Source organism: Elgaria multicarinata, chromosome 8 (assembly GCF_023053635.1).
Source record: "Elgaria multicarinata webbii isolate HBS135686 ecotype San Diego chromosome 8, rElgMul1.1.pri, whole genome shotgun sequence".
Lineage (NCBI taxonomy): Eukaryota > Metazoa > Chordata > Lepidosauria > Squamata > Anguidae > Elgaria > Elgaria multicarinata.
The window spans coordinates 46,000,625-46,026,807 of NC_086178.1; the positions used below are offsets into that span (position 1 = coordinate 46,000,625).

The following is a 26,183-nucleotide window of genomic DNA, read 5'->3' on the forward strand; positions in this document are numbered from 1 at the left end:
TTATGAGGTAGCTCCCTATATTTCACCTATGGCAGCTATACCCGTATTGTAGAATTCCATGATCGAACCTTCATCCTTAATAGTTACAATTAGTGCTGTGCTGAAAATTATTTCGTTTTCGGCAGGGTAAAACTCCATCAAAAGAGGCTTGGAGAGGTGAGAATTTCAGAGAATGTTCTCCTTGTGGATGGGGACAGGGTTTCTACATACCTTTTTAAGTGTAGGAAATTTTTAGGGGTCTTCTTTCTATTATTATTTTTTTTAAAAAAACAGCAGCATTTGCAGGAGCCCAGGAATTCTTCCTGAATGCCTGTTGGAGAGGGTGAGTTTACATGGTCTCCAATAGGCATTCAGGAAGAACTGCTGGGCTCCTCCAAGTGCCAGGGCTGTTTTTTTAAATAAAAAATAGAAAGAAGGTCCCTCAGCAACTGGCTACGCTTTTAATATGCCCTATTATACAGCATTCCCCCAGTCGCTATCCTGAGTCTCTTACGATTATTTTACTTTAGGGTACCAATAAGCCTATTACTGAGCAAGTGGCCAAATTTTTGAATCTGGCTATTCTCATTAGACCACTCATAGATATCTGATCATTATTTTAAACTTACTGTTTAGCATTTTACAGATTTTGTATCCCTTCTTCTTTACCATCATATATTTTTATTATGTCTGTGTACTTATATGTTGTAATGGTGATCTCTTGACTGTAAATAAAGAGTAATTGACATTAGGTATGTGGAAATGCTGTCCCCCCCTCCCCAAAGAGAAAATTCTTTAAAATTCTTTTCCTGTGAAAGAGGCAGGGGAAAAAAAAGCCTTTTTCACAGGGAGTAAAAAGTTCCCCCAAATAAGGGGGGGCAGGATTCGGCACAGCATTAGTTACAATAGGTGGCTACAGATGACAATCTACCAAATGTCCACTCACTGTGATGTTCATACAGAACTTGCGGCATGTAAGCATCCGTTAAACAGGTTTTGCTACTCCTCTGTGGCAAAATTCACCCCATAATGTGGCTAGATTACCAGTTTCCCATTTGATTCTATGCCTCCCCTATAAATACTTTTCTGCAACCACCCAATTTTTTCAGACATTTCATGACATCACAGCAGTTTAACTAATAGCTATAAGTAGGAAGGGCAGGTACTTTCAGGCAACAGGTGACCTTTAAAATAATTTTATATAATATTTTATATAAACTAGGAAAACATGTAACTAGAAAAATGTAATAGTAATTTACTGCATAAATTACCCAAGGTTCTACAACACCATCATGAAAGATTTTGGAGGCCAGTTTCATTTTCTCATGCTTCCCATCAAATGGTTTAAGGAGAAACATTCCGCCAAGTAGAGCTGTCCATTATGTTATTTTCACATAGGTCTAAAGAACCCAAAAGAAATATGCAGTACAATCCTGTGCACATTTACTTGGCAATAGGGCCAATGTGTTCAATGAGACTTAGACCTCAGCTAGACGAGGGGGGTAGAAGGGCGATGATTTCGCAAGTTTTTGGTTGTGAGATTGTCGCCCTGGTCTACACGCAGCATGCGACATTGCAGCCGCCATTTTGAATTTATTTTTTAAATGAGAAGGAGCGCATGAGCGCTTGTGCGAAAACCGTATTTCTTTTTTTAAAAAACCTCACCCTACTTCCATCCCACCCCCAATGGGCACAGAGCTCGTGAGGAGCTGGGACAATTCGCAACGCCCGGCCACATGTTCCGCGGTCTCAGGATCAGCCCGGGACCGTGAAAAAACTGGGCTAGAATGGTAGGGCAAAATCCCAGGGAAATGGAGGGGTCATTCCTCCCTGCTCCCAGGATGCCTTGTACATCATGTGAACACACAGGGACGATCCCGGGGTGATTCCCGGGATAATGCCTCGACTAGCTATGGCCTTACTCCTTAGTAAATGTGTTTGATATAGCAGCATTACAGAAGTAAGTCCTATTGAGTTCTGTGGGGCTACTCACAAGTAAGAGGGTTTAAGATGCCAGACTTGTTTATTCTTTTTCATGTTTTTAAATTTCTCTAGGCTGATTCTGCCAAGTTTTGTAACATATGAAGTATTGCAAAACAATTAAGAAAATAAATAAATAATACATTATAAAAAAATTCTTATTTGCAAATACTGTATGGTGTTCGCAGGCTCCGCTAGTAAAAATGTTAACCTGAAACCTTTAATAATATCCATATACAGTTTCTCGTGTCTACTAGTAGTCTTTATACTGGCATAAAGTATGGTTGAATAGCGTGTTCCTAACATGGAACACGCTATTCAACCATCTTTTCAGTTAACATTACATTCCCCTCCTCAAATAATCTTTTTTTCTTTATGTTTTTCTTTTTAGATAACACCTTACATAAAATTTGAGCTGGGGGTGGGGAATGTACTCAATGCACCCAGTTTGGAGTAATAGTTTTGCCTTTAACAACATTTGCTGTGGTTTGAGACCTTTTATGATTTAGAGTTCCATGCAACAGGCAAGCTTTACTGAAGCACGCTTCAGAACATCACAGGGAGCCTACCTAAATGTCAACTACCAGAAGCCCACTGGTGACCTTTATCTGCACAGCCAATAAAATTCCAGACTAAGACATCTAACCCATTGGGCATTAGTCATTTACTCTCCTATCACTGCAGTAACTAATCATTGGCTTTATTAGAGTTGACTAATCCTCTATACTGTGATTGTAGATGATGTATTACTTGCATCCTGTAACCTGACAGCAGACTCTATTGCATTCTACTTGATGTACCTCGGCTTAGTGAATCAATTCTTAGAACATAAGAAGAGACATGTTGAATCAGAGTAAAGATCTTTCTAGTCCAGCATTCTGTTCCCACTCCAGATGCCTTTGAGAAACCCACAAGCAGGATATGAGAGCAATAGCACGCTCTTGAACATGTTTCTAGCAACTGCTATGCAGAGATATACTGGCTCTGATACTGGAGGTAACATATTACCATCACAACTAGCAGCCATTGATAAGAATTTTCTGTGCTAAGTTGGAGAAGCCAGCAAATTGCAGAAGACACTTGATTTGAAATTCATGCAGTCCATTGGTAGCCTGGTAGCCACTCACACTAATCCCCCTCTAAAATTAAGTTGATGGGGACCACATTTTGTGCAAGTGAATTCCATAGTTCGACTATGTGCTGTGTGAAGATGTACTTCTATTTATCTGTCCCAAATTTCCCATCAAACAGCTTTATTGGATGACCCCAGTTTCTAGGATCATGAGAGAGGGAGAAAGTCATCCCCTCATCTACTTCCTCCATACCATGCATAATGTTATACACTGCTGTAACATTGCATCCCTTTATTCACCTTATTCTAAGCTACCCCCCCCCAATTGTGCAACCTTTCCTCAAAGGGGAGATGTTCCAGCCCCTTGATCATTTTCTTTCTTTCTTTCTTTCTTTCTTTCTTTCTTTCTTTCTTTCTTTCTTTCTTATATGGTACATGTTATGAGGAGCTAGGAAAGCCAGGTAAATTTAACCAGTTGCCAGTTCTGGGAACCCACATATAATGTCTATATAGATCTTGTATCTTAATTGTAAGGATGGCTTTCTTAAAAGAAAGGCCAGAAAAATATAAAAGCAATATGCATTCCTTAAACATGACCTGCTTTAAATAGGCAAACTTACAGATGTACAAGTTTCAGCAGAGAACTTCCAAAGTTCTCTTTCTACTTCCTCTTCAAATTATGGCTATTCAGAGTAGCAATGCTATGCCAACGAGCGGCAGGCACTAGTGTGAAGATGCCCCATGTGATGATAAGGAAATAAAAACACATGATGACATGTACATCATCATTTGGAATATATTTCTAGTAATCACTGAAAGATAAGCAGAATGCATAGACTAGCCTTCAGAAATAGAATCACTTTTCTTGGGAGAGAGAGTTAAATTTTGTGACTTCACCATTTTTCCATGCGATGAAATGATCTCTTGTTGGTGCAGGAGCTATAATACACAATTGAATTCTTCTTCCCTGCCTACTAACATCATCAGATGAGCTTTTTATAGCATGCTTTTTACTGGGCACTCATGGATTTTTGCAGGTCCTTTTCATGATGCCATCTGCCTCCTACGTGTCTCCAGCTCCTTCCACTCATTTTCCCATTGCAAAAAAAGACCCAGAAAATCTGAGTTTTTTAGCAAAATGTGCTGCCATTTCCTGCTGTGTGCAGGAGAAGCAGAGGGATAAAAATGCTCACTGAATGGGCCACACTGTGGTTGTTTACTTCCTCTTTCTTCCCTGTGTGAAGGAAGAGGAAGCTGTTCATTCCAATCATGGGACAGAAAAGCGATGGTAGGGAAATGTGATTTACCCCATCTGATAATGCTGTACAAGGGGATGGGACGGTACAGATATTTTTGGGCACATGGTGCTGCCTTTTCCACTGAAATGACCAGAAAAGGCATCACATGAAGATACATTGTGCGCATTCCCATGTGTGAATGGGGTTTTGACTTAGATTGTTAGTTGATGTGATTATGTATTATTATATTTATTTATTTATTTATTTATTTATTTATTTATTTATTTATTTATATAGCACCATCAATGTACATGGTGCTGTACAGAGTAGAACAGTAAATAGCAAGACCCTGCTGCATAGGCTTACATTCTAATAAAATCATAATGAAACAATAAGGAGGGGAAGAGAATGCAAACAGGCACAGGGTAGGGTAAACAGGCACTGGGTAGGGTAAAACTAACAGTATAAAGTCAGAACAAAATCAAGTTTTAAAAGCTTTAGGAAAAAGAAAAGTTTTTAGCTGAGCTTTAAAAGCTGCGGTTGAACTTGTAGTTCTCAAATGTTCTGGAAGAGCGTTCCAGGCATAAGGGGCAGCAGAAGAAAATGGATGTATTTCTGATATGCTGTTATTTCTATTTTCCAAATCTAATCTCTTCTAATGCTTTCTGGAAAATGGATATGGCTTTGCTCAATCCTATAAAGCTCAGCTATCTTTGATATATCCACAACCAATGCTTTGTCACAATTGGATAATACTAGTTAGCTAATGATGAAAACAGATTAGGCTCAGCAAGGAAAATTTGGCTTTGAGAAATCGGTAGATCCTATGAACTTACTTCAACATTTCCACATCTTCCTCACTCAAGGCAGCAACAATTTTACTGACTTAAAAAAAAGTTTATATGTTGTTGTTATTGTCATACAGAACACGATAAGAGCCATGTCAGGTTAAAATACTTTTGGTTTGGATGAACATCTTACATGTCTTCATCTTGCATATCTTTCCCCTCTGTTTGTTGTGCTAGACTGAATGTGAAGCAGTTGCCTTGGTACTCAGCAAAGAAAGAAGCCCCAACTGAGCACCACAAATAGTACTTTTTAAAATATTTGCTGTTATGTGTTACAAGTGGAAATTGGCTTAGCAGCAGACCATTCAGATACTTTAGCTATGCTACAATCAGTCTGGTTTGTGATGAAATAAATGGTCAGAATATGTAGATAATATGCACACAATTAGGCATTGCCGACATATAGAAGTTTGTGTTAAAGTTTTGCTTCTTCAGGACCACACCAAATGAGATACAAGGAAGTCCATGATCAGAGCAGTGCATGCCGTGATGGAATCTCCCGCCATCTTGTCTAAACTAGTATCGTGTGACCCTCGGTCTCCTCTTCCCTCCTTCATTTCTGTTTTTTCCTGATGTTTCTTTTTTGTTTCCTTGTTGTAATGTGTGTAAATATTGCAGTGGGGAGTGCTGGCTGGCCATTGGGTGGGTGTTCAGAGTTCCAGCAAGCCAACCATGCTCCTTTCTAGGGTACTCTATTCCATCCCATTCCATTGTCCTTTCCTCTGTTTTTCCACTCCCACCCCACCAATGGTCAGTCTGCATTCTGTACCCACTAAACATTCTTAATGCTTGCTGAGCTATTTTTCTTTTCTGCTTACCTTAGGATCTCCCCCTCTGGAAAAGGGTTTGTTTTGTTTTTGTACTTCTGCAAAACCTTGGGCAGTAGCCAATAGTGTCATTCTGCAAACTCAAAAAGCAATGGCAGAGCTCCACCAAATCTTTCAGTTGTGCAAGCTCTTGCATACAGTGCTTATGCAACTAGTTGCATAACCGATGGTGCAAGCACAACTTTCATTGCATTCTCCACTTGCGCATAGGTCAGAACCTAGTTTCTGCAAGTGCAACATAATTCACACTAGCAGAATGATGCTGATGGTGATGTCCAGGAAACACAAGTATTGTATGTGGATGGTGATGTCCTGGAAACACAAGTATTGTCACTCAGAGTATGCTATTCATATATATGATGTACAAATATATATTGTGTAACTGAGATTTGTTTAATAATTGGCACATTTGAAAAGTCTATGTGAGTAGAAAAATTAAGCGACCCAAGCAGTGATGCGGCTTGATCCAAAATCAGAAAGTATTTGTGGTCCTGCTGAATAACTGCTCTGTTGATATCTCTGACTCTTTTACTAGGTGCTGAATAATATATTCAAACAAACGTGGCACAAATGGCTGTAACTTCTAAATAATGGCACCTGCAGCTTATAGTCTGGCCTGCCAGACAGTGAAAGCCAGCCTAATTGAGTTAATGATTACTCACAAAATTAAGGCTGCAGCAGCAAGACCTTCTTACCATTAAAAGAGAAAATAATATTTTATTTAACTTACAAAAGATATTAAATAATCCCCAGTTGAATGGTCGCATGAACTATTGATTAACTGTGATGGAAAGCATGCTCTGAGATCATACTGAATGTTTAATTAATTAATTAATTAATTAATTTTAAAAAGAACAGAAAATACACCAGTCCAGACCTCCTGAAAGCCAGAAATTCACTACAATATTACCTTCAGCATTTAACTGTAATCATGTCCTTTGGGTGAACTGCAATATAAGAAGTCGTGACGTGTGAATCAGCAAAACCAGAGCTTGTTGGAGTTATCCAAATTCCATCTCAAAACTTGTTCCGTCTCATGTCCCTTTCAGTTTGCAAACTTGTTTTTATTTTCCTTTCCGCCTGAAAATCCATGCAAAATTATTTTTTGTACACATTTTTCCAAACGTACATAGCAACTCTGCACATTCCTGAAATGTATGCATTCCTCTACTATTGATAAAAGCATATTTTAAATGCACATTTTCCCAAAGTAGGTATCTTTTTCAAATGTATGCAATTTGTAGAACACCTTTTTTTTGGGGGGGGGGTGTTTCTTGTAAATTGCTTTGCAAGCTCAGCAATATATGAGCTTTGATTTCAGATTGTGTTCAAGTCAGCATTTGGGTCTGGGTGTGCAGATTGGCTAAATTCTAGTTAAAAATGAAATGAAATTAATTTAGCAGACATTTATTTATTTGTTTGTTTATTTATTGCATTTTTACACTGCCCAATAGCTGAAGCTCTCTGGGCGGTTCACAAAAATTCATACCATGGAGACAATTCAAAATATAAAACAAGCAAGAGTATAAAAACATAGTATAAAATACAATATAAAAGCACAACCAGGTTAAAACCAAGCAGCAATGCAGAAATTAACACAGATTTAAAATACAAATTTTAAACAGCAAAGTTAAAAATTAAGTTGATAAAATTAAGAGCTCTATCACACCAACGATTTTTTGCACACTCATCATTCCTGGTATGTGGTTTTGTAGCATGGTACTCACATGATGTCATCCCTGTCCTGCACTCATCTCACCCCTTCCCCCCTTGTTGCATTTTATTTTGGTGCAGTGAAAATCTGGATTATTTTCCCCTCTTGCATTTTCCTTTATTAGGGGCATGTGGTAATGGAGCCTTGCTGGTGAAAGGGGAGGGTGGGGTGGTTCTCCTCCTCCAGCATGTCATCATAGGGACTTGTTAGTCGGTTGAATGGACTTTTTCGTGCTCCAACCCCACCCGTTGCCTGCAGAAACAGAGTTCAGATGAAACCTTAAAAGCAATTGCTAGATAACAAAGCCAGAGTGAAGGGGGGGGGAGCCCACACTCATCAGAGTACCACAACCAATGAACTGGAGGAGGAAGGAGAAGGGGTGGAGTGGAAGAGCAAACAAGCAAAAACTCACATGAAAGGGACTTTGTGTGATGGAGCCTTTGATGCACTTATGAAACAGAGGTAAAAAATGTGGAGACAAACCAGAGGAAAAAAATAGGTGTGATGGAGCCCTAAGTTGACATCCCTAATAAGAAGTGTTTGCTTGGTCTTGCCTCCACAAGTGCTGATTCTCCCTGCTGGTAGGAAATTGACATGACAAAGGATAGTAAATAGTGCAAGATAATATTATTTTGTTCACCATAATGCCTCCAAATACATGACTTGCTTTTTAAGTGGAAGCAAATGTTATTATTGTTGTTTCCTACCATACTTGTGAAAAGTATAAGGATTATTTGTATGCTCAGTGATCAAGTGCAGGCCTGAGCAGGATTGCACCCATCCTCTTCACCCTTGAGCGCCATGTGTTCAACTGAAGGTGTGCAGAGAGTCCACGTGACTGCAGTCTTATACTTCTAGGCTCTATGTATACTCAACCAAAGACATAGAGGTTGGGAGTGGAATCTGTTTCCAAAATGCCGGTTCACTTGCTCCACACATTCTTTGATGTGAAGGTGGCTTAAAGGGGCTCTTTTCCTTGAGTTTTAGCACTACATTACTTATGTGGTTCTTTTCTTTCAGGTGAGTGGAGTAACCAAAGGGATGGCTCAAACACGAGAGCAACGTGTCTTGATCATGGTAGTTGTGATGGTCATTTGCTTTCTGCTTTGCTGGCTGCCTTACGGAATTGTGGCCCTGATCGCAACTTTTGGGAAACCTGGCCTAGTTACCCCCTCTGCTAGTATCATCCCATCCATCCTTGCGAAGAGCAGTACAGTCTACAACCCAGTCATCTACATCTTTTTGAACAAACAGGTAAATTAAAACTTGCTATGATGGAGAGGAGTAACAACGTTTTTGGCAACAGGTCTCATTTTTCAAATAACCTTTTACAGTGCACAAATGATGGCTGTAAAAAGGAGATGCACTTGCTTATACCAGCTGAGGATTTCACCCAGTATATCAAACTATAAAAACCCAATAACATATAATGAAGTTCCAGGGCTTTAATAATATCCCACTTATCTTTTCAGCTGTGAATATTAGGACTCTATGACAAGTAAACAGAAGAATAAGCAGTTGGGGAGGTTTAGGACCTTTCCAGGGAAATGATGCCAAGGATATGACTCTAAAATGTATGAGACACAAGCAGCTGAACATGAGCAGTAACTTTCTAAGTAAAGAAAATGACAATTTCTAAAAAGGAAGCAGCTTGGTTGGTTAGATTATTTTTCTTCTTCCAGTCAGTTATAACTGGCAGTGAACCAAGGGAGAGTTACAGCTAGACACTTTTTACAGCACTGAAGTAAAATGGTAAGAGAATGACAAGGAGGAAATCCATTTTTCATTAGCATGTATCTTTTTTTCAGTTTGAGTTTCGCAAGTCACTACTTGCTCTGTCCAGCTCCATTTCCTCTCATTTTATTCTTTCAACACAATATTTGGAACTGGCACCCTCAGAAGGTCCATTCTTTTTGCAGTTTGATCCTTGTGGAAAGTGGCAGCATAAGTGCAAAAATCAACACATTTACTTTTTATGTATACTTGAGTATACATTCACTGGTCAAATCGAACAAGTTGAGTGGAAGAACAGCTTCTTTTGGTTGTTAGGGACATACTTTCCCTGCCATATAAAGCCATTTTTTAAATGTCCTGACTGAAAAAGAGAGAAGTTTTTAGGGATTCATGGGTGAAATAGTTCATAAACTATTGGGTTTACAGTATCTTTCACATGCAAAGATAGGGAAAATTCATTTTACCATCAGTCTCACAGCTTGATTCTGTGGATCAACGTATCCAGAGTATGGCGCAACACTTCTGAATATATAGGTTCAGCTTTTGAATTTTGATCATGCCAGCATCCATGAAAACATAATCAACTTAGGCTATCAATTGCGGAAACAACAGCTAATACATAAGCAGTTGTAGGATGACCATAGTTAAAGCCTCAGGAGCCCTGACCTCTTAACCAGATATGGAAGAAGGAAGGGCTCCTGCAGCTTTAACTGTTGTGATGAACAGGAAATCTCACCAGGTGCTGCATGCATACAAATGACACCTGCTGAAATTCCCTTTTCAATACAACTGTTAAAGGTACAGGAGCCCTGTCCTCCTTGTCATATGGTCACCCTAAGCAGTCGCATTTTAGCAACAATTGCAGGCTGTTCAATCTAATAGCAATTCATACTGCTAACCATTGCAAAATAGCATTTTCTTTCCAGATGTTCAAATGGATCCAGGAGCAAAGAAATATTCCCAGTTATTTTAAACCAGACCTCCTGATTAATAAACACATATTCCATAATCAGTATATTTTAATACACTGAATATTTTAATATTTGCCAATGCCACTGATTTGCTAATATTTGCTGATGTTTCAAGGAGTATTTCCAGAGACACTGAAAGTAGAGCTACATTACTCAAGAGCTTTAGAGTAGAGAGCAGATTCTGTGTTTATTTAATGGGAATTCTAGGACTTTTTTCTCTGTCTAAACCTGCATAAGATTTTGCCCTAACATGCTTGTATTTTTAGAGAAAAGCTAATAGTATTTTGCAGGAAAATAGTTTTTCTCTCAAACCATTTAATTATAGTTTTCCTCTCAATCCATTTAAATAATAATAATAATAATAATAATAATAATAATAATAATAATAATAATAATAATAACCCTCTCATCCCACTATGAACCATGTCCATTTATGAATGAAATTGCTTATTGGCGTTTAATGGTATTGTGAACAGCTGTGCAGTCTAGAAATAAGTAATCAGGTGTTCAGTTGTACATTGAAGAGGCTAAACTCAGCTCCCTGGCCCAAAACCCTGACCACTGCAATTGCAACTACCTCAACCAGACTGGAGTTGAATGATTCAACTTGAATCTTACTTCATCTCTGGCAATGGGAAAGCGTACCAATCCCTCACCACCACTTCCCACTCCTGAGCACCCACTGCATGAGGAGGCTGCTTCACTCTACCTAATTATAGGGTTGGCCTTGATACCCACAGTTTCTCCCTGGTGTCTACTTAGAGCCAGGTGCTTCCTTATTACATCAACAAGACCATCACTAGAAGTTTACATGAACCTTGATAATGGCTTTTGGAGGTTTATACTATACCAGTTCAGGGAGTGGGGCCCATTCAAACTCAACACCCCTTAAGGAAAATGCTTGCGAACCAAGATAAGACATACATTTTATGGTTTCCTGTTGCATGGCTGAATCAGTTCTCATATAGATGCTGTTTAAACCATGATGCATTTCCCTATGGAAACTGATTTTTTAAAAATTTATTTTTTGGAAATAGGATATTTCGAACCTTTCTGGGGCCTAAATGGTCACAGTATGGCAGTTAGATTTGAAGTGTGCACAGTTAGTGCACACTGTGGACATGTATGCTTCCATTTTGCACCAAGGAGAACTCTTAGTCCAGTGTCTTAAAATACCAAGTACCAATAGGCCTGTCAGAGAGAATAAAGAAATACTGCTCACATTAGCAGCAATTGTAACCAATGAAGTAGTGGAGAAAGTGAGGTATTTTAGTGCTTCCAAGTTTCCTCTGTAGCTCTGGGCACTCGCTGTCAAAATTTCAACACAATCAGCAAAGCTGTCAGGAGAGCTCCTTGGTTGTTGATGCTTTTAGCTGCTGACACGCACAGAAAAGAAACTCCAAAGAGTATGAGAGGAAAGGAATTAAAGTCTTAATTAACATCACCATTATCTAAATGGGAGACCAAGAACATAATTAATTTCTATCATGGATAAAATGTGCTACAGATACCATCACCTTAAAGAGAAATTGTGTAAAAAAATATGTTTGCAAATAAAATCAGAGGGCAACCCTATGCCATTGCTCTCTGGGGGACATTGGATATTGCGGTTTCCTGGCTCAGAGCTTGAGACAGGAAACTGTGCTCCCCACCCCCATGCCTCACAGCCAGCACTGAAAGAACCATGAACTTGTACGGGGTTAAAGGGGACATTCTGAGGGGAAGGGTGGGGAGGAGACTGGGGATGTGGAGCTACAATGTATCTCCACCCATCCCAACACTCCTTGCCTCCTCCTCCCTGAAGTCTCTGTTGATGGGTGAAATCACATGTCTAGTTAAAATGCCTTGCATTGGATAGTTGTAAGCCTCTTAAGTTTGGAGGCTTACGAGTACCCAAATGCATGCGATAGGATTGCTGCATCATCATCATCATCATCATTATTATTATTATTATTTCTGGCTCCTTACACAGGTCTCCCGGTGGTCTCCCATGCAAGTGACTTAACTCCTCCATAGCCTTTACGTTCCCAGTCCATTCACTGGGCCTCCAAATATAATTGTTCTAATGGAATACGGGAAGATACAGGAACAAAAATAATAATGCATTATTTGACAAAGAGTATGAAGCATGAGCCAGGAAGGGCATGGTTCAAACTCAGCCTTGAGAAGGTGAGATGGGGGAACCTAAGTGGAAATGTCAAACCAGAACCACAAAAAGTGAATTGCTAATTATAAGGCTGATGGTCCTAATATAAATGAAGTGTATTTGTAAATTCACTGAAATTATTCTAAAATATATACACGTCACACTGTCCAAATGCAATGAATGAAATCAATACAATAGGATTTTCAGCTCAAATGCTCATCATAGGCATGTGCAAGGGGTGTGCCAGGTGTGCCCAGGCACACCCTAATGTCTCAAGCAATAAGCACTAAATTGAGGGGGGCATTGAGTAAAGGATGCAGAGGGGGATTCAGATGCAGTGGGAATGGTCCTCCAGCTGCTCCACTGCCACCGCCACCAGCAACGTGTCACTGCTTCCGGCAGCAGGAGTGAAAAGGAATCACTCTGCTGGCAGCCTCACTTCTGGGAGCCACACTTAAAAGAGACCAGAAGGAGGGACCCTGAAGCCTCATAAGCCCCTCCTTTGGCCAGTGCCACCACAAACCCCCATCAATGCTGGGGCTTGAGAAGCATCTCCTCATTCCTGCCCCCTCACCTGCAATGGCCCTTCTGTGGTCAGGCAAGCCAAACGTGGAAGAGGGCATCAGTGTCTACAGTGATTAATAACTAAATGAATAAAAATAATGTCCTTTATGATTGAGAATTCAATAAATGTTTGTGTTTAAAATAAAATAAAAATTCCTGGGTGCACACCCTAATGAAATGTGCTGCATATGCCTATGATGGTCATATACAGAAAATAACAGTGCAGTGGTCTGTACAATGGTTTTATCAATACCATTGGCTTTTCAGCTGAAATGGTCGAATGTAGGTGATAACAGTGCAATGGTGAATACAATGATTTTGTATTATACAATGATTTTATAATGTTGGCAACTCAAGAATGTGTTGTTGTTTCTACCCTTATTTGGAAAACCATTGTATGTGGGACCTAATTGTTCAAATTAAATATGTAGCCACGCCATGTCCCTGACATACTCAATGCTGAATGGGCTATGAAATGAAAGACACTGACCGCGAACTATCTGGTGTTTTTAAGCCACTGTTTTCTTGGTCAGCCTATCATCTGGAATATAGGACTAATAATGGTAATGACTAGGGTGACCATATGAAAAGGAGAACAGGGCTCCTGTATCTTTAACAGTTGTATAGAAAAGGGAATTTCAGCAAGTCTCATTTGAATGCATGTAACACCTGGTGAAATTTTGTCTTCATTATAACGGTTAAAGCTGCAGGAGTCCTGCCCTCTTGACCAGATACAAAAGAGAGGAGGGCACCTGCAGCTTTAACTATTGTGATGAAGAGGGAATTTCACCAGATACTGTATGCATACAAATGACACCTGCTGAAAATCCCTTTTCTCTACAACTGTTAAAGATACAGGAACCCTGTCCTCCTTTTCATATGGTCACCTTAGTAATGACCAACCTAATGGTCCTGTTGTAGAGGTTGCTGGTTCAGGTTCTGAAGGTTCATGACTATTCACCTCAGGTTTTATGCTAAGAAGCTAGTCTGTTCCTCAGTGCTGGATTCAGCTGGCTTCTCCTCTCCTGTCTCTGAACTTGAGGCCTGGCGCTCACAGATTTTTGATAGACACAATGAGCTGGTTGAGCACATATGTCTCCTGAGCCGGGAAGAGCAAAAGTCTGTTTATGTGTGCTGGGCTCCTCACTGGATCTCTATCATAGTGTATTATTTATTGTTTCACATGAATTTTAAATATATATTTTTTCAGTGCAGTGAGCATTCTGGAAAACCATTCTAAAAGACACATATAGCACACAAGGCAGCTGTCTTTATTTTGACCAGCTGGTGCTTAAAATCTGACAAATCTTCACAAAATTCTTTTACATGTTGAGATGTACCTTATAGCCCTCATGAAACAGCAATGGTAACTTGCATTTAATAGAATCCTAGAATAGTAGAGTTGGAAGCAAACGTATTTGAGCAAACGTATCACAGAATGAGTGCAGCGTGCCCATGCATCGGAGCATGCCATCCGTCCCATTCACAAAACGATCAGTCTGTTATGCTAAATATATCTATTTATATCTATTTATGCTAAATATATCTAAATATACTGTATCTATTGCCAAATATATCTATTTGGCCTTCAGTCTTGTGCAATAGTACTACTGCAAGCCCATCAGCTATATTCAAAACCCCATAAATGAATGGGAAGAAACCACTTAGAGTAGGGTAGAAATTAATTAAATTAAATCAGACTAATATTGTATATAAGCCCCTGTTCTTGTGTCTTTAACAGCAGCTAGAGATGGAAAGTTTTTGAGTTTTGGCAAAGTAAAACACATGCTTCTACAGATAATGTATTTATTTGCTACAATTTTAATACATTTATATATTAACAAAATACAATCTGGATTGTAATATTTTTTTTCTTTTCTGTTTTTAGTCTTTAAAACTTTTTTAAAAGCAGCCTTACCTGCAGGCATTAGCAGGTGATGATATTAAATGTTTCATCTGTTGATTTCTGCTATTCATAGCAAATAACTGTGCAAAGCTGTTTGTTCTGGTCCATTGTTAACCCTGTTATTTTCAGTGGGAGTGATTCAAGCATGTGTTTATGTTTCCTGTTGAAATTAAGGAGGCTTCAAAGTGCTTTAACTTTGCCTGGATTGTGCTCATAGATAAGTGGACAACATAATTTGTCTATATGTTGCATTTGAGCTGTTACCTTACCTCCTCTCTTGCCTAGAGGACAGAGATAGATGAATCTGTCAAGTTCAATTCTGCTGTTTCTTATATTTCTCATATTTCTAGCATTAAGCTTTTTCTGTCCCATTTCTGCATCAGTTCTCAATTTCCCCTGTAAAATGTCTGGATGAACATTTCTACATGTTTTTGTTCTCCAATATATCCATTTTTATGTAAACTTTTCCAATTTGCATTTTTCCTCAAATGATTTCCCCTAATGTAATGCATTTCATTTCTTCTTTACTCCAATATGCACATTTTGTGAATGATTTTTCTATTGTATAGAATTTTGTGTGTGTATCTTTTGATTTGAAAACTGCATCACAAAATTCTAATAAGTGCGAATATCACTGCATTTCAGATTGTGTGCAGTTCTGGGTAGTGCAATTTCTCACCCATCCCACAAAAGAGATGCTAAGAGCTGGACAAGAAGTGTTATTGAACATTATAACACATTTGAGTTGGATATTTCATTTATTATTTTATTGCATTTTTATACCACCCAATAGCCAAAGCTCTCTGGGCGGTTTACAAAAATTAAAACCACAAAAACCTTTAAAAATAGAAAAGACCCAGTATATAAACATAATAAAAAATACAATATAAAAACACAACCAGGATAAAATCAAGCAGCAATGCAGAAATTAATAGAAATTTAAAATGCAAATTTAAAACAGCAAAGTTAAAATTAAGTTACTAGACTGTTAAAATGCTGAGAAAATAAAAAGATCTTCACCTGGCATCTAAAGGAGTATAGTGTAGGTGCCAGGCGAACCTCTTTAGGGAGCTCATTCCACAGCCGGGGTGCCACAGCAGAGAAGGCCCTCCTCCTGGTATTTCTATATTATCTTTCTGAACCCAACCAAGGCAGTTTAGAAAAATCAGAAGATGAAAGAATAATCAAATAAATACATAGTAAAATACTAAAAGCAATCTTAAAACCATTGTAAGAATTTGAAAAGCTATGTTAAAAATATGTTTCTTGACCTCTTTCCTGAACCCAGAGAGAGCATCTATGACTAAGGCCTTAGCTAGACCAGGCTATATCCAGGTGCGAACCCTGGGATCATCTCTGTGTGTCCAGATGACGCACAGGGGATCCCGGGATCAGGGAGGGATCATCCCTCCCTTGCCCCGGGATACAGCCCTCCTCTTTGGGCCTGAGACCACGGAGCGGGTGGCTCAGTTCCGCGCGATTACTCGTGTGGAGCTGGGAGGAGCACTGCACCCATAGGGGGTAGGGTGGGGGGAGTCGGGAAAGTAGTTTAATTTTTTTTAAAAAAACCCTTACCTTTGCGCACGAGCATTCGTGCACTCCATCCCCTTTAAAAAATAAAAAATGGCGGGCACGACGCCTCTCTTCCTGAGGTCATTGCGCCTTATGTGTAAATAGGGGTGAGATCTCGCGTTAATCGCAACACAAGGTCTCCCCTCCTCTCCCCTGGACTTTCAGGTAGGTCTAGCTAAGGCCCAAGAGGCCTTTTAGTATGATAGTCAACCATTAGTTTGTCTGATGCAATGCAAATATGGTCCATACACTCAGTTTAGACTATGTTTGAGTTGGTGGGCACTGTGTGCATCTGTGTGTATGTGTGTGGGTAATGATAATTGATTCTTTTTAGGTGAAATTTTTAATGATCTACCACAACTTGATATCATTTATATTCTTTTGGAGAGGGGAATCCAGTGACTGTCACAGAGTCATGAAAGAGCTTTTGACAGCATTCTAAATTATTTTCTCAGTATAAACAAATCTCTCCCCTATGGTCTCTATCATAGTTTTCTTCCCATCGAAATTTCAGATAATCATACACAGCAGACACCAATCTCAGGACTATTTCGTCTCAGGAAAAGTGGAATTTGATTGCCCTGTATGTCATTTTCAGTCTTCAATTCCTCCCAGCCCGTTAAATGGAAAATGTGAGTTGAGGCGAGTTGAAGACTAAAAATGCTGTGCAGATTCAAGGTAACATTCCCACTACTGAAGATTGCCTGCTTTGGGAGAAGCCAACAGCATCACACAGAACTCAAGGAGGAGATGCAAGGTAAGTAAAAGACTGTTCAACAATGAATTTCTTCAGAACGTACTTTTAACTGTTTACAAATGTTTTACAGAAAACATGAAGAGTCATGTCTTCAGTAAGTACAACAACCCTGTTATCTCAGCTTCCATTAATTTGGAACTCAATGTTTCCTTTCTTTTATGCTGTTTGTGAGATGGATGTTCACATGGGTTGAATTGTTAGAGGAATCAGTGATCACTGATCAACCAAGAGGGGATCTACACTAGTATAAGAAACATTGTTTTTACAGTTATTGAACGTTTTGTTTTTGAACGATTTAAAATGTAGCAGTTTTTAAAACATTTACTTACTTTTCTCTTTCTGTGGGAATGCATTTCTTTTGGCCATACTAAGAAAACAAATCCGTTTGTTCCCCCCCCCCACCGTCTGCGAATTTCCCCTCCCACTTCCTCTTCTCTCCACTGGCAAACAAACCAGGAAGCAGCCTCTCAAAACTGAAACTAAAAAATGTCTGCAAAAAAGAAGCTTGAAAAAACAACACAGTTCCAACTTTGGGTGTGGAAATTACATAAACATGCCCCCCAGGAATGTGATTGGCTAATTAAGAACTACAGAACCCATTTAATACGATGAAATCGGCCACATCTTACCAAATAGAACGATTTATTTCAGAGAAGTTCAAAATAAAAACCGGAGAACAGATAATAAAACATCTCAAACTGAACGTCATGTGGTGAAATACTACCAAACGCACACTTAAAAACGGTAAGACACATTCTAAATTGACTAGTGTAGATTCCTTCCTTGTAAATAGATGAATACAGCGAAAAGTGTTGTAGCACTTCTAAAGAATAACAGATTTACCATAGCATAAGCTTCCATGGACTAGAGTCTACTTCATCAAATCCAAACTGAAGTCAAAATAAATTTGTGAATTTTTAAGGTAGTGCAAGACTTGATTGTTATTGATTAAATAGACCAACACAGACATCCTTCTAGCAGTTGAATAAGTGAGACTTACTTCTATGTAAACATGTGTGGGATCAGAAAGCAACAGTCTGACACTGGCTTTTTGCTGGCAGTAGGGTTCCAAATGAGTACGATTCCATTTAATTCACATTTTTAAACCACTTCTTTCAGGCACAACAAATATATATATATATATATATATATATATATATATATATTCTGATTAACCAATTGCATCACTCTAACTCTGGGGGAATCCACATGTCGTACTGAGGCCGCTTCCATGCGGCCCCAGTGCACCACGAAAACGACAGTGTAGCTTGCCTGTAAAAGAGACGAGGAAGAGGCGTCCTTGCCGGCGCCACCCTCCTCCCTCCTCGCCGGCTGGCTCGGAGAGCTTGCCAGAAGAAGGCGGGGTGGAGAGCTTCTTCCGCTCTCCACCCTGCCTTCTTCCGCCGAGCTCTCCTCGCCGACCGGCGAGGAGGGAGGAGGGTGGCGCCGGCAAGGACGCCTCTTCCTCGTCTCTTTTACAGGCAAGCTACACGGTCGTTTTCGTGGTGCACTGGGGCCGCATGGAAGCGGCTTCAGTACGACGTGTGGATTCCCCCTCTGTGAAAACTGAAGAAGAAAATCTAATACAAATCATTTGAACTGTGAACTAGCCACATATACGTTCTGTCCAGTTCCTTGGTTTTTTCCTCTCCTTGGATTTATCTTAATTGTGGACACATTCACTTCTTCACAGGAAATAATTGATTCAGCATCCTTCCTCCAGTTCATGACATATTGACTGTCTGACACACCACATCACAATATTCCTTGCTAAATCTTTTGCCAGTAGCCTGCTTGAATGCCATCTGCTACTGGCAGAAGCAAACTTCGAGTACTTAAAATCACATCCAGAAAGTTGTAGATTACTCCCATGACCAAATATATCCATGTTGTACAGTATCTCCCAACAGAGCACAGATGCAGTTCTATTTCATGCAGTTGTAAAACAGAAATACTTTTAGTGCTGAAATGGTAAGGTTTACCTGCCAAAGAAAGAGAGAGAGATGAGGGCATACTCCACATATTAATCCAGCCTATACTTTTTGTTTTACAGCTGAAGATAAGAGGCCTGTGGATCAGAAAGCTCTTTGTATAATATCTTGCTGGTACTTGCTGGAAAAATGAAATCCCCCCCCAAATCCCCAAATCTTCCCTTCCCATGAAGGCAACTTCCATTTCTTAACTTATGTCTCCCAAGTTTAACGTGACAAGTTTCGTTTAGATAAAGAGGTTTGAACTACATCAGCCTTCCCCAACCAGCACAGCCATTGGTCAGGAAAGCTGAGAGTTGTAGGGCAAAACATCTGGAGGGCACCAGGAGGGCTGAAGTACAGGTTATTCTTCAAGAGCTGGGAGGAATTAGAATGATTAAATTAGAATACGTTAGTTTGAAACATGATTAACAGAGAATTTGGACTGGGTGTTTCTCCTGACATAGATATATTTTGGCTTATGTCATTGAGATGGATGTTGAAATCTATAGTGGGTCAATGTTGTTGTTGTTTTAAAATAAAAGAAATATAACTATTAGGACTATGGGTCCTTTAAAAAGTATTTGTGTTATTTGTTTAATCAATGACAGCTTTTTGTATATATAATCACATACAAGACTATTTCCTAGAGCTAGAGATCTTAAAATATGGAAAGACCCAAAGCGGGACATGAGAGCAATAACCTTCTTCTATTATTGTTCTCTAGCAACTGGTATTATTTAGAAGTCTATTGCATGTGATCCTGGACATGGAGAATAGACAAGCCAGAAGTCTGGGTTTTTACATCTCTTGCAGCAGGCGCGAATGGGCCGCAGGCATAAGCATGATATATGATAACATGTTTTGTGCATTGGGTCATTATCTCCTCATGCCTTAGAAAGAATGTAAGGTCAGATCTAATATCTTTGTATATGAGTTACTCCTTGATGTGTACAAAAAATCATGGATGCTGTGAAATTCTGTAGCAATAGGCATTTTCCTGTGGGACAAGACAACTATTTTATAGCATTTATAACTTAGAGCCAATTTTCACAAACTACTTTGGGGCTTATTTATATCCATTGTGACTTTGCTTTTGACAGTTCAGATGGTGAGTACTCACAGGTTAGCTTTGCTACCTCCACAACAGACAGACAGGTAAAAAGCTACTATTGATGGAAAATAATTCCCCAAACTAACTCTAACCTTCAGAACAATCTTTGGTAGCTTACTTTTTGTCTCTCAACTTGCTTTATTGCTAGTAAGTTGCTTTCTTGGTAGTTATTCCCTTGATGCTATCTAGAAAAAGAGCTACCGTGTCGTTTGAAGGCAGGACAATGACTCTATGAGATGGAGGTTGGCTATTATTACTTTTTACAAGTTTTAATAATGGAAGGGTTGAATTTTTCTCACCACTATACAGTATATGGTTCATTAGTTGCTCTGGGCTCCCTGCAAGGAAGGGCAGAAAACACACACACACACACACACACACACGCACACGCACACGCACATTCTGCCTGTAGAGTATCTGTTAGAGAAAAAAAAGTCAATGCTACTGGGCAGGTTTAATTAAAAAAGCACATAGTGGGTAAGTGGGTGGATGGGTGCCTAGTTGCTGCCCATGTTCCAATGTTTGGAGCATGCTCTGCCTCTGAAGAAGTCTGCCTTGTTTGTTCATTGCTGCTTATTGGTTGTAGTTTCTCTTATTTTTCATTTGCTGTATGTTTCAATTCATTTTATTTTTAGCTTTTTAAAGATGCCATGGAAATTTTATAGTGAATGACAGGAATTATTATTATTATTATTATTATCTGCAATCCTGTGCATGTTTAGAAAGAAAGACCCCTATGCTGGCTGTAGAATGCTGGGAGTTGTGGGACTGTGCCCTTAAAAGTTCAAATTGCCTGCTAGTATCCTTGACAGGGTATTTTCTTCCTGAAGCAAACCGAAAACTTGGGAGAACAAGAAAAGTGTTAAGTGCACTTTGTTCTGAAGATGTCCTTGGTGAATAGTCAATGGTGCATTTTAGCTTCATGAACAAAAATGTTTTATAATAGGTCAAGGTATTTTAAACCAGTATATAAATTTAGGTGTTAGGTGTGAAGTACCAACTGAGAAGATGGTTCACTGGACATGCAAATTCCCATCACGCTACATAATTCAAAGGATTTTAAATGCCCAACTCATTTTTTAATGTCTCGTATAGTCATAAAAACTAACAGAACTGTTTATGCTTATGAACTCATTTCACCTAAGGAACTTTCAACTGGCTTTCTGCCAAACATTTCCTCGTAGCTCTCCTTCTCTTGATGGAGTCTGACCAAGATCCCATCCCAACCTGTGTGGCAAATGAATCTATCAGGATGAGATGCAATGCGATTAGAAAAATCTTTTAAAAATATGTTTGCATGGGCATAGTTGTTCTTCCTAGGCTACTTCTAGGATGACATGTAGGAGAGCCATTGCCAGATCTTTGAACTAGACTTAGCATGAAAAAAACTTTGGAATAATCCAAATCCCTCATTATATAGTTATGGAACTGCCTCCTTAGGGAGGCTTGTCTGATTACCTGCTTTGCTACCTGTTCAGAACCAGGCAGATACCAATCATCATCATCATCATCATCATCATCATCATCATCATCATCTTTTAAAGTTCTGAGTTCCATTCTGCTTTTAATTGGTAAGTTTCAATGTGATGATGATGATGATTTTGCTGTAAGGATGTTAGGTTTATATACTATATAAAACTGATCTGGTAAATAAATGCAGCCATATAAGCTGTGGCAGGGGGGTGCATCAAAAAGTCATATTAGGACTTCCTCTCTGAAAAGGGAGGACAGGTAGCTACTAGTGTGGTGTAGTAGCTAAAGTGCTGGACTGAGAGTCAGGAGATCTGGGTTCTAGTCCCCACTCGGCCATGGAAACTTTAGGTGAAAGGAGGGTGGCTTCTAGGTCAGGGTGGAGTTTGGGTGAAATTACATGCAAAGGAGAATACTTTAGAGCTGCCTTCCCATTAAGCCATCATGGGGAATCTCTGTACTCAACAGATAAAAAGCTATGCCTTTGCACAGCAGCCACACAAGAAGGTTAGTGTCACAACGGTGGTACAATCAGTGGTTCAGGTAGGTATTTTTAGACCCTGGACTTAATGGCCTTATGCCTATCCTTAGACAGCCATGTGTATTACACAACTACTTCCCTACCCCACTCCTTCCCACAAACACCATTCCATACTTTAATTACAACTGCTTTTACATCCGTGATATATTAGAACATCAACTACAACCACAAACATCTCCACCATAAAACTGTTTGCCAACCTTGAGCATGTGCAGTTTTGCATTGGAAACTTAAATTATAGAAGCATCATGACTACAGGGGGGGGGGGAAATGGAATTTGGTATCTGCTGCCCTGATGACCACAGCAACTGCCGCTCTCCGGGTCATCATTGGGAAGCCCTCTGGGCTGTGGGAACTTGAACTTTGCCCACAAGATCCAGCGTGGGATACGCCACTGGGGATAATTAGCAATACTGTGTGCTTGATTTGCATGTCAAAGTGCATTTATTTAAACAGAAAGGAACATTGCCAAGGACAGCACAGACAAGGACTAATGAGTACCTATAAAAGCTAACAGTGGCCTTCTAGAAGAGAATGGGGAAGTGGTTCATTTTTTAAATGAAATTGCTTATCGAACCTATTGTCTGTATACAGCGCAATACATCAAAAGGGAGCAGCAGAATGTTCTGCTAATGCTTAGTTTTAGAAATATGAACTTCTCCCAAGCCAAGAGTGATCCCTGGAACATGAAATCAATTCTCATTCAACTGATAAGAAATGTAATGATCTGGAGTCAACAAAATGTAATCATTGAACAAAGTAATTACCTCAGGTGATTTAAAGCTTACTGTAGAGATATGGAAGAAATCTGTTTGTGGGGTTGATGAATTTTCCTAGACTCAGTCTCCCAGATTTCATTTTGGTTCCCACTGCAGTGCCTGAATTGGTCTACAACAAATTGGGCCAGTTGGTGAATTGTCCAAGAATTTTGTACAAGGGGGAAGATTCTGTAATTTGGTTTTCTGTAATTTGTGCATATTTCTGAGCAACGTCTGTAAACTACAGCCAAATTTATATAAATTACAGCTAATTTTTCTCAAATCACATAAATTGCAGCAAATTACAGCAAAATTTACAGAAATTACAGCCAACTTTGCACAAATTACACAAATTATGGCAAATTACAACCAAATTTACACAAATTACAGCAAATTACAGCAAATTACCACAGAATTTACACAAATTGCAGCCACCTTTGTGCAAATTACACCATTTGCAGCCAAATTTGTGCAAATTGTAAAGCCTTCCCCCCACCCCACCCAAATGTTCTAGACTTCTGGGGAAATCCCACACCTTAGCTGGGAAACACAAATTGAGTCATGTATGCTGTGGAACTCGATTGAGCCCCCCAAAGAACCAGATTTCCCATTGACAGACATCTCTAGTTTAGTGTGCCATGTGCCTTGCTTGTTTAGAGTAGAGAAGAAGTAGATGTGAGAAATAAAAGAGATGTTTTTATAGAAGTGAACATCCCCCTGTAGTATCATTTAAGATTTCTTGACTATTTGCTCTTCTTCCCTTTGATTTCTAAATAGCACTGGTCACCTTATCATATGAATAACATCCTTTCAGAGCAAAGTTATTTAAAGCATGTAGGTATGATATAGCCACTGTACATTAAAAGCTCTCTGAGTTTTGAAATATAAAATTACTGTCTTTCTCTTGGCTACAAAACCTCTGTTGCCTGGTAACACTAAAGCTTAACTCAAAGAAGTTTGCAAATGGGAGGAGACCACATTTGCTTTCCTTAATTGTGTTATTTTGTAAGGTATCATATTAAAAGGCAGTCCTGATTTTCCTTCCAGTTATTTGACTTAGTGACTCTCAGTCAGGTGGGAATTACATTCTTGTGTTAACTCAAGAATCATGATCCACCAATGAAATCTTGGTGCTGTCACACATGCCCAGAAGTTGTAATGGACTTCAAATGATGTGATGAATGCTGCAGGTTATCCTATTATATAGAGAGGAAGCAGAAAATTGCTTTTCCATGTCTGAACTTTAGCTATTTTCTGATACTGGGGGGAAAAAAATACCGGTGAAGGTCACAAAATGTCATTTTCACTTTGGGATACAATGATATGATAAGTCCTCCCCCACTCTATCTATGCTCCGGTTGAGAAACTATACATACCCACAACAAAAATTGCATCCAGAGTAACTGTAGTATCTTGATCATGGGTCATCATCTACCAGCCGAAACAGCTCACTATTGGAATTCGGACCCAATCCTAGAGTGACTTTTAATATATCAGAAGTGCAACAATCTTACTCTCTTTCATACTGGCATTGAACTTAGTGTGTCTGCTACATTTAGGTCTAGATTGGTAATTATCTGTGTGAGTAGAACCAACAGGCTTGTCTATTGACATTAGGGTGACCATATGGAAAGGAGGATGGGGCTCCTGTATCTTTAACAGTTGTATGGAAAAGGGAATTTCAGCAGGTGTCATTTCTATGCATGGAGCTGAAATTCCCTCTGCTTCACAACAATTAGAACTGCAGGAGCCTTGCCCTCTTTTGTAAAGTGACCAGATACAAAAGAAGTCTCTTCCTGCTGTTATTTCTTCACAGCTGGTTGGCAGAATTTTATCTTCTTCATTTGTAAAAGAAGGGTTCCATGCATACAGGCCTGGCTGCTTCCTGCAGTCTCTTGGATCAGACCAGTGATCAATTGCTCCTTTTAAAGCTTCCACAGGAAGACAAATGATAAGAGTTTCACCTCAAGATGTAAAGTCAGAGTGCAGATGGTAGAATGTAAAGCCCTCCAATAAATATCAATGGTGTTCCAAAAAAAGCAAGAGTCAAACTTAAGTTTCTTATAGGACCTAGTTCCTTTAAATCACCATCTTTCAAGCTTGGGGCTCCACTGGGGCACTCAAAATCAGTGCTTGCATTCGACAAAACATAGCACTAGTCAACAGTACAAACCATTGATGCTCCTCAATGAAGATCATGAAGCTAGAGAGAAACCCAAATGCTATGGTTACCAAATAAACTATATACCTATTCATTGTAATTAGGAATGGGTGAGGATTTCATCTCAGGTGGTTTTTGTTCAGAATTTACCAAAATGCACAAATTTCTTCATATTCTGGATGAAAAAAATACTTGAGATTTTTTATATATATAACCCCCCCACAACAACAACACCAAAAAGAATGTGAGAGACCCTAACCCTCTTGACCAGATACAAAAGAGGGCAGGGCTCCTGCAGCTTTAACTGTTGGGATGAAAAGGGAATTCACCAGGTGCTGCATGCATACAAATGACACCTGCTGAAATTTCCTATGCAACTGTTAAAGATACAGGAGCCCTGTCCTCCTTTTCATATGGTCACCCTAATTTTGAGAAACCTTTGAACATGGCTGAGTAATTGTATCATGTTTTGGATTAAATCATCATTAGAGAGGCAGGTAAGGTATTAGCTACAAGCTTCCTCATTTGCATGCCCTTTTATCTGTAGCTGAATCCTGCTGTTTTCCTCCAACATATATAGAGTGACCCGAGTTATGGAGAAATATTCATGTAACACAAGCTTACAGTATAATGCAAGGTTTCACTCTAATACTTTCTTCCAGATGTAATCAAGTGAATTTCAAAACATGAGACTCTGAAGCTAAAAGGAGTTTTAATGCAAATCAAGACAGGATCTGCAGAAAATGATCCAGTGAGGACAAGCACGATGCAGGGTGTGACTAGCTGGGGTCCATCGCACTCTTGATATGCTCTCACCATCATCTTTTTATCCCCCTCCCTAATTTATAGTTCCTTATATTT

General features: G+C 39.3%; 2 protein-coding genes across 2 annotated transcripts in view; both read left to right on the forward strand.

The window, feature by feature from the left end:
• ITM2C (integral membrane protein 2C) overlaps nt 1-26,183 on the forward strand; it is a 370,458-nt gene that overhangs the window by 246,580 nt on the left and 97,695 nt on the right. The window lies entirely within an intron of this gene.
• LOC134403119 (vertebrate ancient opsin-like) overlaps nt 1-26,183 on the forward strand; it is a 125,604-nt gene that overhangs the window by 97,845 nt on the left and 1,576 nt on the right. Inside the window, exon 3 of the mRNA XM_063133224.1 lies at nt 8,679-8,912. Coding sequence (XP_062989294.1) covers nt 8,679-8,912 — 234 coding nt within the window. The remainder of the gene's footprint in view (nt 1-8,678; nt 8,913-26,183) is intronic.